At 40.2% G+C, this 17,635-nt stretch overlaps 1 protein-coding gene across 1 annotated transcript in view; it reads left to right on the top strand.

Moving 5' to 3' along the window:
• The window catches only part of CENPE (centromere protein E), a 75,867-nt gene that overhangs the window by 35,855 nt on the left and 22,377 nt on the right, over positions 1-17,635 (top strand). The window contains exons 26-40 of the mRNA XM_081960011.1: positions 656-982; positions 2,653-2,964; positions 3,855-4,166; positions 5,985-6,296; positions 7,277-7,435; positions 7,568-7,771; positions 8,811-9,101; positions 9,204-9,341; positions 11,227-11,385; positions 12,428-12,742; positions 12,921-13,058; positions 13,292-13,450; positions 14,330-14,542; positions 15,271-15,483; positions 16,498-16,710. Coding sequence (XP_081816137.1) covers positions 656-982; positions 2,653-2,964; positions 3,855-4,166; positions 5,985-6,296; positions 7,277-7,435; positions 7,568-7,771; positions 8,811-9,101; positions 9,204-9,341; positions 11,227-11,385; positions 12,428-12,742; positions 12,921-13,058; positions 13,292-13,450; positions 14,330-14,542; positions 15,271-15,483; positions 16,498-16,710 — 3,465 coding nt within the window. The remainder of the gene's footprint in view (positions 1-655; positions 983-2,652; positions 2,965-3,854; positions 4,167-5,984; positions 6,297-7,276; positions 7,436-7,567; positions 7,772-8,810; positions 9,102-9,203; positions 9,342-11,226; positions 11,386-12,427; positions 12,743-12,920; positions 13,059-13,291; positions 13,451-14,329; positions 14,543-15,270; positions 15,484-16,497; positions 16,711-17,635) is intronic.

Raw genomic sequence — 17,635 nt, 5'->3', positions numbered from 1 at the left:
GAATTCATTAATCCTGGATACAAAACAGACTGATGCATAAGTTGACTTATCACCTGTAAAATAGCTTTCCTGTGAGCTCCTCAGTATCTCTAAACCTAGTAATAGCCCCATGAACATTCCCTGGCTCTGCTATGCATCTACTATTTTTTATACTAAAAGTTTAAGCAGGGATTAAGTAAGCTCAAGGGCACAGGTGTCAAACACACCGCATCACGTGATGTATTGTGATGTTTTTTCGCGGAGCTGGAGTGGGCGTGGCCTGCAAGTGATGCATCCGGCCAACAGGCCGCCAGTTTGACGCCCCTGCTCTAGGGTATATCCAAGGCTGCTAGTACTTTTGAATCTTTGCCTCCCCCTAATCTCGGCCATTATACTACACTGACTATTCATTCAAAGGGATCATTGTTTAAGAGAATATTGTTACAATACACTTAAAATGTCTTTTTGGTACCAGCTTCAGTTTTACATATATTTACATATTTTCAAGTTGTTTGATGGTGGAAGGAGAATGTGGAGAAGGGAAGATGATTCTTAAGTATTTGCAAGGAATTCATTAAGATTATTGCAAAACAATGTTAAAAGCGATTTCAACATTTGACAACTTTTGATGCTGCATTTTCAATATATTAAATTGTGTTTCACTTATATGTTATAGTTTCCTGAAAAAAAGCAATCTATCAAAAAGGAAGGATTAGAGGAGAAGGACGTGGAGCAAGAGGAGCTGCTTATACTTAAAAAACAACTGGATGAAGCGCATGAAAAGCTGAGTGAAATGGAAGAGCTCAAAGATCAGTTGAAGGCTTGGGAGTCCAAAATGGAAGCCGAGGAGGCACAAAAGTCAGACATGATGGAAAGACTTCAGGAGGATAAAGAAAAAATAAGAGCCTTGACCCAAGAAAGAAATGACTTCAAACAAAAACAGGAAGCCCTTGAGAAGGAGAGAGATCAGCTCAAAGAAGAGATACAAGATATTGTCTCGATGGTAAGTTAAACATGGCAGAGAAACAATAGTCAAAGAGCAGGTGACTTTATCATTATGGACCATATTTATTCTTTTGGAAGTTTTAATTGATTGGGTTAGGAGTCAGCAAGGATTGTATTCAGTGATATCACTAAGTGCAGCCAAAAATATTGGTCTTTTAGGGAAGTTAAGAGTGTTAACAGGCACATCGTGCCTCATAACTGCTGAGTATGGCTATTTCCATCCTTCAATTCATTTTTCATGTGCGGTTCAGAAAAATGAAACTAAACCATCATGGTTTTTTTTTTGAGAACCTCAGGATATTAATCAGTGGAACCAGTAGTTGCCCCCAGTAGTTAGGAGTGCTCCAACATTGGAGGTTTTTAAGAAGAGACTGGACAACTATTTGTCTGAAATCGTATAGGGTCTCCTGCTTGAGCAGGGGGTTGAACTAGAAGACCTCCAATTCTGGTGCCTTCCAACTCTGTTGTCCTTTTCTGTTCTGCTACCACATGGAACATCAAATTGTCCATCCCTGTATTAAGAAAACAACCATATGTAGGAGAAAATATTATGTGAAAAGTCACTAAAGTCCAGGACTACCCATACTGCAACATATGGCACCCAGGTCTTCACTGGAATCATTAAACTGTTTTGTCTTAGCCTTTAATATCTGGGATGTCATTCCAGAAAGAGTTTTACTGTTAAATTGCTCAACATGCTGCCTATTTCAACAGCCGTAGAAGTGCATGCAGCCTTGCCTACATCAACAGAAATAAGCTGGAGTAGAATACTTTGATAGTTAGCCAGGGGTGGGATTCAGCAGGTTTGCACCGGTTTGGGTGAACCAGATGTTAATTTTGCATCTGGTTTAGAGAACCGGTTGTAGCAAGTACCGGCTGGGCCCGCCCCTCCCAGGACTCTCTACTACGTTGCCCAATCATCATGCCAGGTAAAGTGCAGGCCCCACACAGAGGCTCTAACAGGGGAAAACAATGGGCCTCCTGGAAGTCTGGAAATGGGCCCGTTTTTAGCCTCCAGAGCCTGACATTCTACCTCCTGGAGGCTAGGGGAAAGCCTCCGGAGCCTGGGAAGGGCAAAAAATAGGCCTACTGAAAGTCCGAAAACAGACCTGTTTCCAGCCTCTGGAGGGTCTCCGGAGCCTGGAGAGGGCGAAACACACACAACCCCGCCATGGTGCAGCAAGCTAAGTAGGTCACGCCCACCCAGCAAGCTGGCAGAGAACCGCTTACTAACATGTTTCAATCCCACCCACCCCCCTGTGCTTAGCTAAGATGAAACTGCTAATTGTGTTGTCTTGACCTAATTCATACTTGCTATCATGGTAAACTATAACATAGACATTTGTTTTAGACACGACATGTTATGGGAATATAGGAACTACAGCATGTTTGGATAAATCTAGATTTAGGACTTGGAGCATTGTATGAATCTGTACATTGTATACAAGTTACAGGAAGTATTAGACCCATTATACTTTGTGTATCAAATTGCATCTTGGTACTTAGCCTACTGTGTTAAAACTTGTTATTGTATTTGCAAGGAATTCAATAAGATTATTGCAAAACAAAGTTAAATGCAATTACAACATTTGACAACTTTTGATGCTGCATTTTCAATATATTAAATTGTGTTTCACTTATATGTTATAATTTCCTGAAAAATCAAAGCAATCTACCAAAATGGAAGAATTAGAGGAGAAGGACGTGGAGCAAGAGGAGCTGCTTATACTTAAAAAAGAACTGGATGAAGCGCGTGAAAAGCTGAGTGAAATGAAAGAGCTCAAAGATCAGTTGAAGGCTTGGGAGTCCAAAATGGAAGCCGAGGAGGCACAAAAGTCAGACATGATGGAAAGACTTCAAGAGGATAAAGAAAAAATAAGAGCCTTGACCCAAGAAAGAAATGACTTCAAACAAAAACAGGAAGCCCTTGAGAAGGAGAGAGATCAGCTCAAAGAAGAGATACAAGATATTGTCTCGATGGTAAGTTAAACATGGCAGAGAAACAGTAGTCAAAGAGCAGGTGACTTTATCATTATGGACCATATTTATACTCGGCCTACTGTGTTGGAACTTGTTATTGCTTCATCTAATTTTCCAATTTCACACCGAAAGTGGAATGGAATTATCTACTGCTGCATTAAAAGAAAAGATTTAGGACGTAATTTCCTATGGCAAAACAATTGCCTTTTATAGCCAAGGTACTGAGAATTCATTAATCATGGATACAAAACAGACTGATGCATAAGTTGACTTATCACCTGTGAAATAGCTTTCCTGTGAGCTCCTCAGTATCTCTAAACCTAGTAATAGCCCCATGAATATTCCCTGGCTCTGCTATGCATCTACTACTTTTTATACTAAAAGTTTAAGCAGGGATTAAGTATGGCTCAAGGGCACAGGTGTCAAACACACCGCATCACGTGACATATCGATATGTTTTTTCGCGGAGCTGGAGTGGGCGTGGCCTGCAAGTGATGCATCTGGCTCACAGGCTGTCAGTTTGACGCTCTAGGGTATATCCAAGGCTGCTAGTACTTTTGAATCTTTGCCTCCCCCTAATCACGGCCATTATACTACATTGACTATCCATTCAAAGGGATTGTTGTTTAATAGAATATTGTTGCAATACACTTGAAATATCTTTTTGGTACCAGCTTCAGTTTTACATATATTTACATATTTTCAAGTTGTTTGATGGTGGAAGGAGAATGTGGAGGAGGGGAGATGATTCTTAAGTATTTGCAAGGAATTCATTAAGATTATTGCAAAACAAAGTTAAATGCAATTACAACATTTGAAAACTTTTGATGCTGCATTTTCAATATATTAAATTGTGTTTCACTTATATGTTATAATTTCCTGAAAAAAAGCAATCTATCAAAAAGGAAGATTTCAAGGAGAAGGACGTGGAGCAAGAGGAGCTGCTCACGCTTAAAAAACAACTGGATGAAGCGCGTGAAAAGCTGAGTGAAATGGAAGAGCTCAAAGATCAGTTGAAGGCTTGGGAGTCCAAAGTGGAAGCCGAGGAGGCACAAAAGTCAGACATGATGGAAAGACTTCAGGAGGATAAAGAAAAAATAAGAGCCTTGACCCAAGAAAGAAATGACTTCAAACAAAAACAGGAAGCCCTTGAGAAGGAGAGAGATCAGCTCAAAGAAGAGATACAAGATATTGTCTCGATGGTAAGTTAAACATGGCAGAGAAACAATAGTCAAAGAGCAGGTGACTTTATCATTATGGACCATATTTATTCTTTTGGAAGTTTTAATTGATTGGGTTAGGAGTCAGCAAGGATTGTATTCAGTGATATCACTAAGTGCAGCCAAAAATATTGGTCTTTTAGGGAAGTTAAGAGTGTTAACAGGCACATCGTGCCTCATAACTGCTGAGTATGGCTATTTCCATCCTTCAATTCATTTTTCATGTGTGGTTCAGAAAAATGCAACTAAACCATCATGGTTTTTTTTTGGAGAACCTCAGGATATTAATCAGTGGAACCAGTAGTTGCCCCCAGTAGTTAGGAGTGCTCCAACATTGGAGGTTTTTAAGAAGAGACTGGACAACTATTTGTCTGAAATGGTATAGGGCAGCGATGGCGAACCTTTTTTGGCTCGCGTGCCACAAGTGGGGGGAGCGCAGGGGGGTAGTGTGCGGGTGTGCCGCACCCATAATGCAATGTGCACCCCCCCCAGTGCGCATGCGTGCACAACGCGCGACCCCCCCCCCCATTTTACATGCTTTTTTCGCCCTCCCCAGGCCCCAGAGGCTTTATAGGAGCCTGGGGAGGGCGAAAAGAGCCTCCCCGCCCCCCCGGAGGCCCTCCGGAGGCTTCAGGGACCGTCCGGAGGCTTCCCTGAAGCCTTCGGAACGCTTAAAACGACCCTCCGAGCAAATCGGAAGTGACTTCCAGTTGCTCGGAGGGTGGTTTTAAGCGTTCCGAAGGCTTTATGGAAGCCTCCGGATGGTCCCTGAAGCCTTCGGAGGCCCTCTGGGAGGGCGGGGGAGGCTCTTTTTGCCCTCCCCAGGCTCCTATAAAGCCTCTGGAGCCTGGGGAGGGTGAAAAATGGCTTTTAAAAAGGAGAACTCAGCTGGCCAGAGCGTGCATGCGCGCTGGCCAGCTGACAGGGCAGCACGTCACGTGTCCTGACAAATGGCTCCGCGTGCCATAGGTTCGCCATCACTGGTATAGGGTCTCCTGCTTGAGCAGGGGGTTGAACTAGAAGACCTCCAACTCTGGTGCCTTCCAACTCTGTTGTGCATTTCTGTTCTGCTACCACATGTAACATCAAATTGTCCATCCATGTATTAAGAAAACAACCATATGTAGGAGAAAATATTATTTGAAGAGTCACTAAATGAACTGTTGTAAGTCGAGGACTACCCATACTGCAACATATGGCACCCAGGTCTTAGCTGGAATCATTAAACTGTTTTGTCTTAGCCTTTAATATCTAGGATGTCATTCCAGAAAGAGTTTTACTGTTAAATTGCTCAACATGCTGCCTATTTCAGCAGCCGTAGAAGTGCATGCAGCCTTGCCTACATCAACAGAAATAAGCTGGAGTAGAATAGTATGTGATGCTTAGCCAGGGGTGGCATTCAGCCGGTTTGCACCGGTTCGGGTGAACCAGATGTTAATTTTGTAAACTATAACATAGACATTTGTTTTAGACACAGCATGTTATGGGAATATAGGAACTACAGCATGTTTGGTTAAATCTAGATTTAAGATTTGGAGCATTGTATGAATCTGTACATTGTATGCAAGTTACAGGAAGTATTAGACCCATTATACTTTGTGTATCAAATTGCATCTCGGTACTCAGCCTACTGTATTGGAACTTGTTATTGGTTTTGCAAGGAATTCATTAAGATTATTACAAAACAAAGTTAAATGCAATTACAACATTTACAACAACATTTGACAACTTTTGATGCTGCATTTTCAATAATTTAAAATGTGTTTCACTTATATGCTATAATTTCCTGAAAAATCAAAGCAATCTACCAAAAAGGAAGATTTCAAGGAGAAGGACGTGGAGCAAGAGGAGCTGCTCACGCTTAAAAAACAACTGGATGAAGCGCGTGAAAAGCTGAGTGAAATGGAAGAGCTCAAAGATCAGTTGAAGTCTTGGGAGTCCAAAATGGAAGCCGAGGAGGCACAAAAGTCAGACATGATGGAAAGACTTCAGGAGGATAAAGAAAAAATAAAAGCCTTGACCCAAGAAAGAAATGACTTCAAACAAAAACAGGAAGCCCTTGAGAAGGAGAGAGATCAGCTCAAAGAAGATATACAAGATACTGTCTCGATGGTAAGTTAAACATGACAGAGAAACAGTAGTCAAAGAGCAGGTGACTTTATCATTATGGACCATATTTATTATTTTGGAACATTTTTTTTCCAAAAATTTTATTGGTTTTTATACGTTTATGGGGAAAGGTAAGGGGGATATATTAAAATTTTTGGCAGCTCCCACACTAGTGATAGAAATCCATCCAAAACTCACAATTTTTACAATCTTAAAAACAAAATAAAAAAGATAAGCAGAAAACAAGGTCTTATTTACATTGTCAACCATGTGTTCGTTCATTTTCCTTTGTCACTTTCTAGAATATCACCAATTACTGTTATTTCAAATACTTTTATTTTTGTGACCTGAGCCTTTTCGATATTGCTCCTTCCTCCCTGTCCCCAGAGGGAGCCTCAGCCCCCCCTCCCTCTTGTCTTGTACCTTGCTGTCCTTTCCACTACCTTCGCTGTGTTCGTCCTCTAGGAGGGAGAGATGCTTTTTAATGAAGGCTTCCGCCTCCTCCACTGTATTAATTCTAATATTCTTTTGGAACTTTTAATTGATTGGGTATGGTTAGGAGTCAGCAAGGATGCTGAGTATGGCTATTTCCATCCTTACATTCATTTTACATGTGCATTTCAGAAAAATGCAACTAAACCATCATGGGTTTTTTTGGAGAACCTCAGGATATTAATCAGTGGAACCAGTAGTTAGGAGTGCTCCAACATTGGAGGTTTTTAAGAAGAGACTGGACAACTATTTGTCTGAAATCGTATAGGGTCTCCTGCTTGAGCAGGGGATTGAACTAGAAGACCTCCAACTCTGGTGCCTTCCAACTCTGTTGTCCTTTTCTGTTCTGCTACCACATGTAACATCAAATTGTCCATCCCTGTATTAAGAAAACAATCATATGTAGGATAAAATATTATATGCACCCCACAATATATTTTATGTTATTTCTAATGCATGAATATGTCTATTTCTCAATCTTTTTATGAAAGAATATTGAAGCCCAGGAGGGGTTAATGAGTGCCCAGAATTCTTTGAAGCAGTTTCAGAAGCTCATCGAAGAACTTAAAGAAACCATTGCAGAGAAAGACAAACAGATTTCAAGAGTTAAGGAAACTTTAGAGATCACAATTGATGATCAAAAACAACAGGTAAGCGTTATCTGTAACAGAAATGCATTGACAGAATGAAGTTTCTTGATCTGGGATGTAGATTTTCTGTTAGATCAAAGGCTGCTTATTTATTTTCTTCAAAGAACTTACAGAATAATATATTCATTGCAGATATTACAGATACTGCAGATTCTGAAATTAACAGACAACTTGAAAGACATCTCGGTAAACCAATTTCAAAATGAAGACGTCAGCAATGAACTTCAGTGGATTAAGGAGCAGATTGCCACTCTCCAGCAAGAGAAAGTGGCCTTGCAACATCAACTGGAGGATTTGGAAAAGGAAAAGAATCAGTATCTAGAAAGCAACCAAATGGTACATATCAATCAATTTATTCATTGTTTTGGCCTGCGGTAACAAATAAGATCAAACCTACACCAAAATGCCCAAACATTAATAAAACATTTTAAAATGTACCAAAATCAATGAACACATTGAACAGTATTATTACAGCCAAGAAAATATTAGAAAACTTTAATAAGAACATTTGATAAAATATTGTCTCTGCTTAGTAGCATTCCATGCAAAACTGACTAATATGAATAAATGTTTGGAGGTTATAGACTGGGATAAAAAAAAAATTGAGCTATGCTGACATCTGTGGCATTGCCAGTTCATTTTTCACAACTAGTCTGCTCTAAAGATTACATATAGCAATAGCACTTCCCGTATTTTTTGGACTTCACCAATGATGCCCATTTGCCGATGCCCATTTGGTGCCGACACTCATTCAGTGTGCCCATTCACCAATGCCCACTTGGTGGGGCCCGTTCATCACCGCAGCCCATTTGCTGTGGCCTATTCACCACTGATGCCTGTTTGCCGTGGACTGATGCACCTTTGCTGCGGCCCATTTGCCTCCTCCCATTCGCCGCAGCCCATTTGCCACCGCCGCCACAACCCATTCTAGAACAGCTTATCAGCATTGCAGCAACCTCTCCTCCCGCTACAATAGTCAGAGTATAAGACATACAGACCTTTGCACCCACTTTGGGGGTAGGGGAGTGCATCTTATACTCACTTCATGGTGCTTTACAGCCCTCTCTAAGCAGTTTACAGAATCAGCATATTGCCCCTAACAATCTAGGTCCTCATTTTATTGATCTTTGAAGGATGGAAGGCGGAGTCAACCTTGAGCTGGTCAAGATCGAACTCCTGGCATTCGGCAGAGTTAGCTCTCAGTACTGCATTCTAAACACCGCCACCATACAATGAATTACTTCTAACAATCGAAAGACTGCTAGTCCCTTATCTGAAAGAATACGCCATTCTTTCCTACTTTTCATAGAAAATTAAAAAATCGGAGACATTTGATAAGTTCGATTTCATAAACGTTCTTTCTCAAATCCAACAGCTAAAAACAAAGTCCTTTGACCTGCAGCAATTGCTCCAGACGAATCAGAGTGCAGAAAATTTTGATGACGCAGAGCAGCTAAAAATTAGTCTTGAGTCTCAAGTGGACGTCCTGCAGAAGGAGAATGCTGAGCTGGTTCAGAAGCTTCACAGCACTGAAGAAGACATTAAAAACATCGGCCAAGAAAAAGAGCATCTGAGAACAGAGGTAGAGGTTCTTCAAGCCGAGAAGGATACCATGACTCAAACTGTCTACCATCTAGGTGAGACTCTAGAGAAGCTGATTCCAATGGTAAGAATTCAATTGCTGCCATCTTTGGGGAGATACTTTTTGTTGGATTAGGATTTAATTTAAATGTGGTTTTATTTCTTATGGCTTTATTTTTCATTGAAGAATTTGGAACTGCAGGAACAATTGAATGAGGCTAATAATCCACTCAGAGAACCTAAGGAAATGGTAGAAGAACCGAAAGGAAAAACCATAGCCGTAGATTCTCAGACTTCAAAAATTGACGAGGAATTGAAACAAAAGGTAGGAAAACGTGTGACACTTAAAAAGCATCGTTATTATTTATTACATGTAAAGGCCACCTGGTTCCAGAATAATTTTGTTCAGTTTATAATTTTTAAAAACAGAAAAACAAAGAAAACATCTGAAGCATTTGGAAAACTATATCTCATATATTCCACCCCTCAAATAAAAAATATTTCACTACCGACAAGCCTTCTCAAATCTCCTACTGTAAGGCCTTTAAAGCAATTCTTGGAATATCATCATGGAAGGAGCTATCATTGATCTCGGAAAGAATAGGCAGAAACCCTGAGAGATATACAGATAAAGCTTTATAGATTATAAACAACACCTTGAATTGCAGCTGGAAACTCACTGACAATTAGTGTAGCTTAGTTAGCATCCGTGTTCAATGGATTTTCCAAGGAATTCTTCAGCAATGCCCCACTGTTGCATTCTGAACCAACTATACCAGTGATGGCTAACCTTTTTGTCAAGGCATGCCAAAAGGGGAAGCAGGGGGGGTGGGGGTGTTGTCCGTGCGTGCCCACACCCATAATGTAATGCCCTCCCCCCACGCATGTGCGCACAACACCCCCCTCCCCCCCCCCCATATGCATGCAGGCCTCACTAAAGCCTCCGGATTTTCGGGAGGCGTGTTGGGCTGTTTTTTGCCCTCTGCAGGCTTCAGGAAAGCCTCCGAAGGGAGAAAAATGGCCCAACGAGCAACCCAGAAGTTTGTTCCCAAATTCCTCGTGGGCCCCGTTGGGCCATTTTTTGCCCTACCCAGGCTTCAGGGAAGCCTCCTGAAGCCTGGGGAGAGTGAAAAATGGTCCAACATGCAAACTGGAAGTTCGGGAATGGACTTCTGGGTTGCCCTTTGGACGGTTTTTCCCCAGGGAAGCCTCCGGAGGGCGAAAAAGAGCCGAAAATCAGCTGGCCAGCCAGTGCATGTGCACTGGAGCTGACACAGCACCGTCTTGCATGCCCTCAGAAATGGCTCTGCATGCCACCTGTGGCACATGTGCCATAGGTTCGCCATCACAGAACTGTACCTTCTTATTGGTCTTCAAAGGCAGCCTGACCTAGACTGCATTGCAGTAATTCTACCTTTAGGTGACTAGGACTTGAGAAACCATCTGAAGTGTTTCCTGATCCAGCAGTGGATGCAACGGGTAACACCAGGTGAAGCTATGCAAAGGTCCTCTTTATCACAATTGCTACCTGCTCTTCAGGTTGGAGCAACATGTACCAAATAATCCATAGATTAAACACCAGTCGTGAACAGGGGAGTATAACCTCATCCAAGACTAAAGATGGAATGAACCCAGATCCGGGGTGCTCAAAAGTTTACAGCCTCCTGGTTTTAACAGGATTGAGCATGATGCTTTCAACATCTGCCGTTTTGTCAGAGTTTGCTGCAGAAAAATCAAATCCAGAAAGCACACACAGATAACTGATTCAGCTGGATTCATTAACTTCTTTATATAACAGATGAGTAAAAGTACAATACCAATAGTAGAGCCTTTCAACGTGGTAGACGTTGCAAGTAAAACATAAGCAGCAGTACAGCAGAGTAGTTTTCAGTTCAGAGCAGAATAGTCTTGTTTTAGTTTCAATTCTCAGCACAGACTCAGTTCTGTTTCAGCTCCCATTGGCTGACTTAGTTGCTATGCCTATTCGTTGGCTGACCTTGTTACCATGTCTCTCCCAGTCATGAATATTCTAACATGTTTAAAGTTCTCTAGTGCCCTAGTCAATCATTTTTATTTTAAAGTTTACAATAATTCTAAAGTTCAGTTCTTGAAACACTTGATATATTCTTCAAATTGCATAATAGAAACTGATCTGCCAACTGATTTTATTTCATGATGTAATGAGCTTTTTTTCTCAATATATATTTTAGGCTGAGGATACTCAATTAGAACTGGAGAAATTGTTAGCATATGTAAAATTACAAGAAGATGAGGTTAATACACAGAAGAATTTAGTTCTTGAGAAACAACAGATGTTTCAGAGACTTGAAGAGGAATTTAAAGAAGAAACAAAAAAACTAAAAGAAAAGGTAAGTAAATGAAAAGTAGAATTATGTTCATAAATATGGCCTTAAAATTTTAAATGTTTTTTTTAAAGTAAGCTCCGGGTTTTGGTTTTTTTTGACAGTATGTCCCTTTTATATTTCAAATTATTTCTAAAAGCCTCTAATTAAAAAAAAAATCAAGATAGTATAGATGAAAAGGAACTCTTTTGCCAAAATTACACAGAACACATTCAGAAAATAGAATTGATTATCAGTTGCAATGGTGATAGCTTTGAAAATGGGATTAACCAAATTAATAGAGGAATTTCTAAATACTGTGTTTTTCAGAATATAAGACGCACCCTTTCCCCCCCCCCCCAAAAAAAAAGAAGGTGGAAATTTGGGTGCGTCTGATACACTGAATACAGCATTTTTGGCCTCCCAAAACCCAGCTACCGCATCCCGTTTTTCACAAAAGTGGACGTGCAGAGAGTTTGGGAAGCCTGCAAAGTGCTGCTTGGGACTGGGGAGGGCAAAAACAAGCGGAAAATGGGTCCATTTTTCACAAAAATGGGGCTGTTTTTTCCTCCCAAGCCCCCAGGAGTACTCTGCAGGCCTTCCAAAATCTGCATGCCCTGTTTTTTGTAAAAAAAAAAAAAAAAACTGGGCCATTTTTTGCTCATTGTTTTGTCCTTCGCAGCCCCCAGGAGCACTCTACAGGCCTCCCAAACCTTCTGCAAACCCCATTTTTGCGCCCCCCCCCAAAAAAGAGGCTCGTTTTCATGAAAAATGAGGCTTTATGCTTGGTTTTTTGCCCTCCTCAGCCCCCAGGAGCACTTTGCAGCCCTCAAACTCTCTGCAGCCCCCTTTTGCACAAAAAGGGGGGTGTGCAGAGGGTTTGGGAGGCCTGCAGAGTGTTCCTGGGGGCTGGGGAAGGCAAAAAAAAATTATTTTAATTTACCTGTTAAACATCTTGCTGTGTCTTATACTCCAGTACATCTTATAGTCCAGAAAATACGGCAATCAGACATTTTGGACTGCAAAATGCAAAATAGCCCAATTCTTCTTCATAAAAATCATGTTTCAGATCCAATACCTAGAAAACAATTCCCTCGAGCTGCGGCAACTGCTCTGCCTGAAAGAAGAGGAGAGTCAGCAGACTGTAGAGAAGACGAAGGATGATGAACAGCTGAGAAGTATCTCTGAGTCTCAAATGGAAGCCTTGCAGAGGGAGAAAACAGAGCTGGTTCAGACGCTTCAGAGCAGTGAAGAAAACTTCAAATACATCAGCCAAGAAAAAGAGAATCTAAGAACAGAAATAGAGGTTCTTCAAACCGAGAAGGATAACATGATTCAAACCGTCCACCGTCTGAGTGAGACTATAGAGAGGCTCGTTCCAGTGGTAAGAATTCATTCATTCCATTCATTCAATTTATTTGCTGCCATCTTATTTCAAAGCGACTTAATTTGCTGCCCCTTTTGCGGGAAATCCTTTTTATTGGATTAAGATTTTCTTCAAATGTGGTGGTCACCTTGATTGCCTGTGAATTTATTTTATTTTATTTTATTTGCTGTTAAAGAATTTGGAACTGCAGCAAGAACTGAGGGAGGCTAATAATTCTCTCAAAGAACATAAGGAAATGGTAGAAGAACTGAAAGAAAAAATCGTAACTACAGATTTTCAGACTTTAAAAATTCACGAGGAGCTGAAGAAAAAGGTAAGAAAGATACCATTTTTAAGTGTTTTAATACTAAAGAGTGTCTGCTGTTTTAAACTCTCCCCCGCCCCCTTTCCCCTGGTCAATATTTTTTATTTAACCTAAAAGAATGGGTGGAATCGCAATTGTACAAACTTTTAATATTGCAATTGATGTCCTGAATAATTGTATCTCATGACATTCTCTCCCCACCCCCACCCCGCCTCTCTCTCTTCACACACACACACATTAAGTGTGAGCATAGTCAACTTGAAATGGAGAAATTGTTGATGTATGTAAAATCACACGAAGATGAGGTAAATGCCCAGAAGAATTTCGTTCTTGAGCAACAACAGATGTTTCAGAAATTAGAAGAAGAGAGTAAAGAAGAAACAAAGCACCTAAAAGAAAAAGTAAGAAAATTACAAGTTGTTTTTTAATGAAGCCTAGACAGATAAAAAGGAACTATTATAAAAAACAGGATTAACTAAATTTGGAGCAATGAGCATTCAACAGCTCTTAAATTTTGTGCCACCTCCCATTTCAACAGTAGCATCATTCTGAAGACCAGTGTCAGTGGAACATATTGTCCTGGTCATTTCCTTCTTGTAGGCTTGCAATCACAGACTAATTGGTTTCCAAGAGACTGGATTTGACTTTGATTTGATTAGGCTGGACTCTTTCATGCTCTTAGAAATTAGACCAAATTATAAAATATATAAATTACATTAAAACTAATTTACATTTTTGCCCTGAATTTGGATCATGCAACTTGAAAAATCAAGTGAGATCCTTACCTTACGAATATTTTTGGTCCCGGTCCATGCCAACCATTCTTCCCCAGAGGGGTATTTATCTAGGACAGGGATCTCCAAACTTGGAAACTTTAAGACTTGTGGACTTCAGCTTCCAAGATTCTCCAACCTGGCTGGAGAAAGTTAAAGTGATTAAATTAAAGTGATTATAGTCATGTTTAGGTTTGTACATCAGTACAGTGGTACCACTTTAAATGTTTTTCTACTTTAAATGTTTACTGCACTGCAGTTAAGTTAAAAATAATTTATTTATTTTTAAAAGACCACTCTAAGGACTTCACTGTTTAGTGGAAACACAAATTTTAATTTCCTTAGTACTGTTTACCATTAATATTGACTTTGATTTAGTTTTCCCTAACTGCATCCTCCATATTTTGACCTTGAATGATGTTTTTTTTTTAAAAAAACTGCATTTATTCTCAAAGGGATTAGCTGGGGAAGGCTGCTGTACTAATGGTGTAACATTTAATTCCTTAGATAATAAAATCAAATGAAGAAGTAAACAGTCTTACTGAGGAAAAGAAACAATTGACAGCCGAATTGAGGGAGCAGGAGAAATGTGTTCAACAGCTATTGAAAGAGAAGGAATTGCTTCAAAAAGAGAGAGATGACCTTCAGCAGATTACGGAGAACATTAAGGAAGAAACTCAAAGCCAGCTTCAGGAGACCTTCTCTGAAAACGCTGCAAAGGTATGTGATGCTTTCCGATGAATGGTATTATATTTGTACATAAGTATTTTAAATATGTACTGAACTGGAAAGTTGGGAAAATAGCATTTGTGAATCTAAAATAATTTGATATGTTTAAACAGAGTACTCAAAGGTTTAGGGAAAGAAGCAAATTTTAATTTCCTTAGTATTCCGTTGCCTTCCATTGAGGACCTGAATACTACATGGGTCAGAAAGAGAGCTGAGTAGTTACCTACAGACCCCTCACATCATGGACATAAACTATTCCAACTCTTCCCATCTAGATAATGTTATAGGGCATTTCATGCCAAAACATCTAGGCACATAGACAATTTCCCCTCTGTCTGCTGAATACCTAATCCTCATAGCACTGCCTTATGTCGAAGGATATTTACCCATGTAGTAAGTCTGTATTATTATTATCCTTTTCATCTTTCCTGATACCTTCTCTTATTGGTACCTTATGATTATATTACTTTGTTGTTTTTATGTACAAGAGCTTATGCACCAGAGACCAATTCCTTATGCGTTCAATCACATTTGGCCAATGTATTCTGTCCTGTTCTTTAGACAAAACTTGATGCTACACAGGCTTTGATTTAGGTTTCCCTAATCGTGCATCTTCCATATTTTCACCCTGAAATATAAGGGTTCAAAACCTGTTATCTCTCTAAGGCACTTGCTGAGAAAGGCTACTGTAGTAAATGGTGTAACATTTAATTCCTTAGATAATAAAATTAAACAAAGAGGCAAGCAGCCTTAATGAGGAAAAGAAACAATTGACAGCAGAATTGCGGGAGCAGGAGAAATGTGTCCAACAGCTACTGAAAGAAAACAACTTGCTTCAAAAAGAGAGAGATGACCTTCAGCAGGTTATGGAGAACATTAGGGAGGAAACTCAAAGTCAATTTCAGGAGATCTTATCTGAAAACGCTGCAAAGGTACATGATGCTTTCCTATGAATAGTATTATGTTTGTACATAAGTATTTTAAATAGGTACTGAACTGGAAAGTTGGGAAAATAGCATTTGTGAATCTAAACTGATTTGAAATGTTTAAACAGTACTCTAAGGAATTCAGATGTTTAGGGAAAGAAGCAAATTTTAATTTTCTTAGTATTCCATTGCCTTCCATTGAGGACCTGAATAACACATGGGTCAGAAATAGAGCTGAGACGTTACCTACAGACCAGTGGTGAAATTCAATTTTTTTTTGCTACCAGTTCTATGGGCGTGGCAGGGGAAGGATACTGCAAAATCCCATTCCCACCCCACTCTAGGGCCAGCCAGAGGTGGCATTTGCCGGTTCTCGGGACTACTCAAAATTTCCGCTATCTGTTCTCCGAACTACTCAAAATTTCTGCTACCTGTTCTCCGAACTAAGTTTCCGCTACCAGTTCTCCGAAATACTCAAAATTTCTGCTACCGGTTCTCCAGAACCTGCTGTATTTCATCCCTGCTACAGAACCCTCACATCATGGACTAAACTGTTTCCCGTCTAGATAGCGTTATAGGGCATTGCATGCCAAAACAATTAGACACAGAGACATTTTCCCCCTCTCTTTGCTGAATACCTAATCCCCACAGCACTGTCTTATGTCTAAGGATATTTATCCATGTAGTAAGTCTGTATTACTATTATCCTTTTCATCTTTCCCACTACCTTCTCCTATTGGTATCTTATGGTTACTTTACTTTGTTGTTTTTATGTACACTCAGAGCTTATGTGCCAGAGACAAATTGCTTGTGTGTCCAATCACATTTGGCCAATATGTTCTGCTCTGTTCTGTTCTTTAGACAAAACTTGATGCTACACAGACTTTGATTTAGTTTTCCCTAACCTTGCATCTTCCATATTTTCACCCTGAAATATAAGGGTTCAAAACTGTTGTTATCTCTCAAAGTCACTATCTGAGAAAGGCTGCTGTAGTAATGGTGTAACATTTAATTCCTTAGATAATAAAATTAAACGAAGAGGCAAACAGCCTTACTGAGGAAAAGAAACAATTGACAGCCGAATTGAGGGAGCAGGAGAAATGTGTTCAACAGCTATTGAAAGAGAAGGCATTGCTTCAAAAAGAGAGAGATGACCTTCAGCAGGTTACGGAGAACATTAAGGAAGAAACTCAAAGCCAACTTCAGGAGACCTTCACTCAAAATGCTGGAAAGGTACAGGATACTTTCCAGTGAATGGAATTTCATTGATATATTGTTTCTTATTCTGTAAAACCATTGGTGATAGATGTGGAGGTCTAGCTTTCAATCCAAACATCACATTGTAAGTTCCTTTAGGTAAAGATAAAGGTTCCCCTCGCACATATGTGCTAGTCATTCCCAACTCTAGGGGGCGGTGCTCATCTCCGTTTCAAAGCCAAAGAGCCAGCGCGGTCTGAAGACGTCTCCGTGGTCATGTGGCCGCCATGACTACTTGCATTTTGTACTTGCTTTTGAACTGCTAAGTTAGCAGAAGCTGTGACAAGTAACCAGAGAGAAGGGGGAGAGGAGAGGAGAGGCTTCTGTGGGGCAAATCTGAGAGAGAGGAGAGGAGTCCGATCACTTAGTTTCATAGTGGAACACGGGTATCCAGCTAGTAATATATACTAGCCACGAGATGTGATGGCTCCGCAATTAAAGATGCTGAGTTTGTCAACTGGAAAGCTGATAGCCCGGATTCAAGACCTGAGCAACCGGGTGAGCTGCAATTACTTACCCCAGCAACTGACCACCTAGCAATTCAGAAGGGAATGCCAATGCAAGTAGATAAATAGGTACCACTTTGGTGGGAAAGTAACACATTCTGTGTGTCTCAGTCATACGGTCATGCTGACCACATGACCATGGAAGTGTCTTCAGACAATGTTGGCTTCTTCAGCTAAGAAACAAAGATGAGCACTGCCTCCTAGACTTGATTGGACCCAGGAAACCTGGAGCTTTATATACAGCACCAGCCATTTCTATAACAACAAACCTATCTAATCAGCAAAACCCAAAGTCAAAGTTTCATTATTATTTTTTCCATTGCAAGCACAAAATCCAAAAGCGTTTTCCAAATGGAAACGAAACTGATTGTATTCATTTCTTTAATCAAAGCAGT

Source organism: Natrix helvetica (assembly GCF_964273705.1).
Source record: "Natrix helvetica genome assembly, chromosome: 7".
Taxonomy (NCBI): Eukaryota; Metazoa; Chordata; class Lepidosauria; order Squamata; family Natricidae; genus Natrix; species Natrix helvetica.
This window is presented reverse-complemented; position numbering and strand designations above follow the sequence as displayed.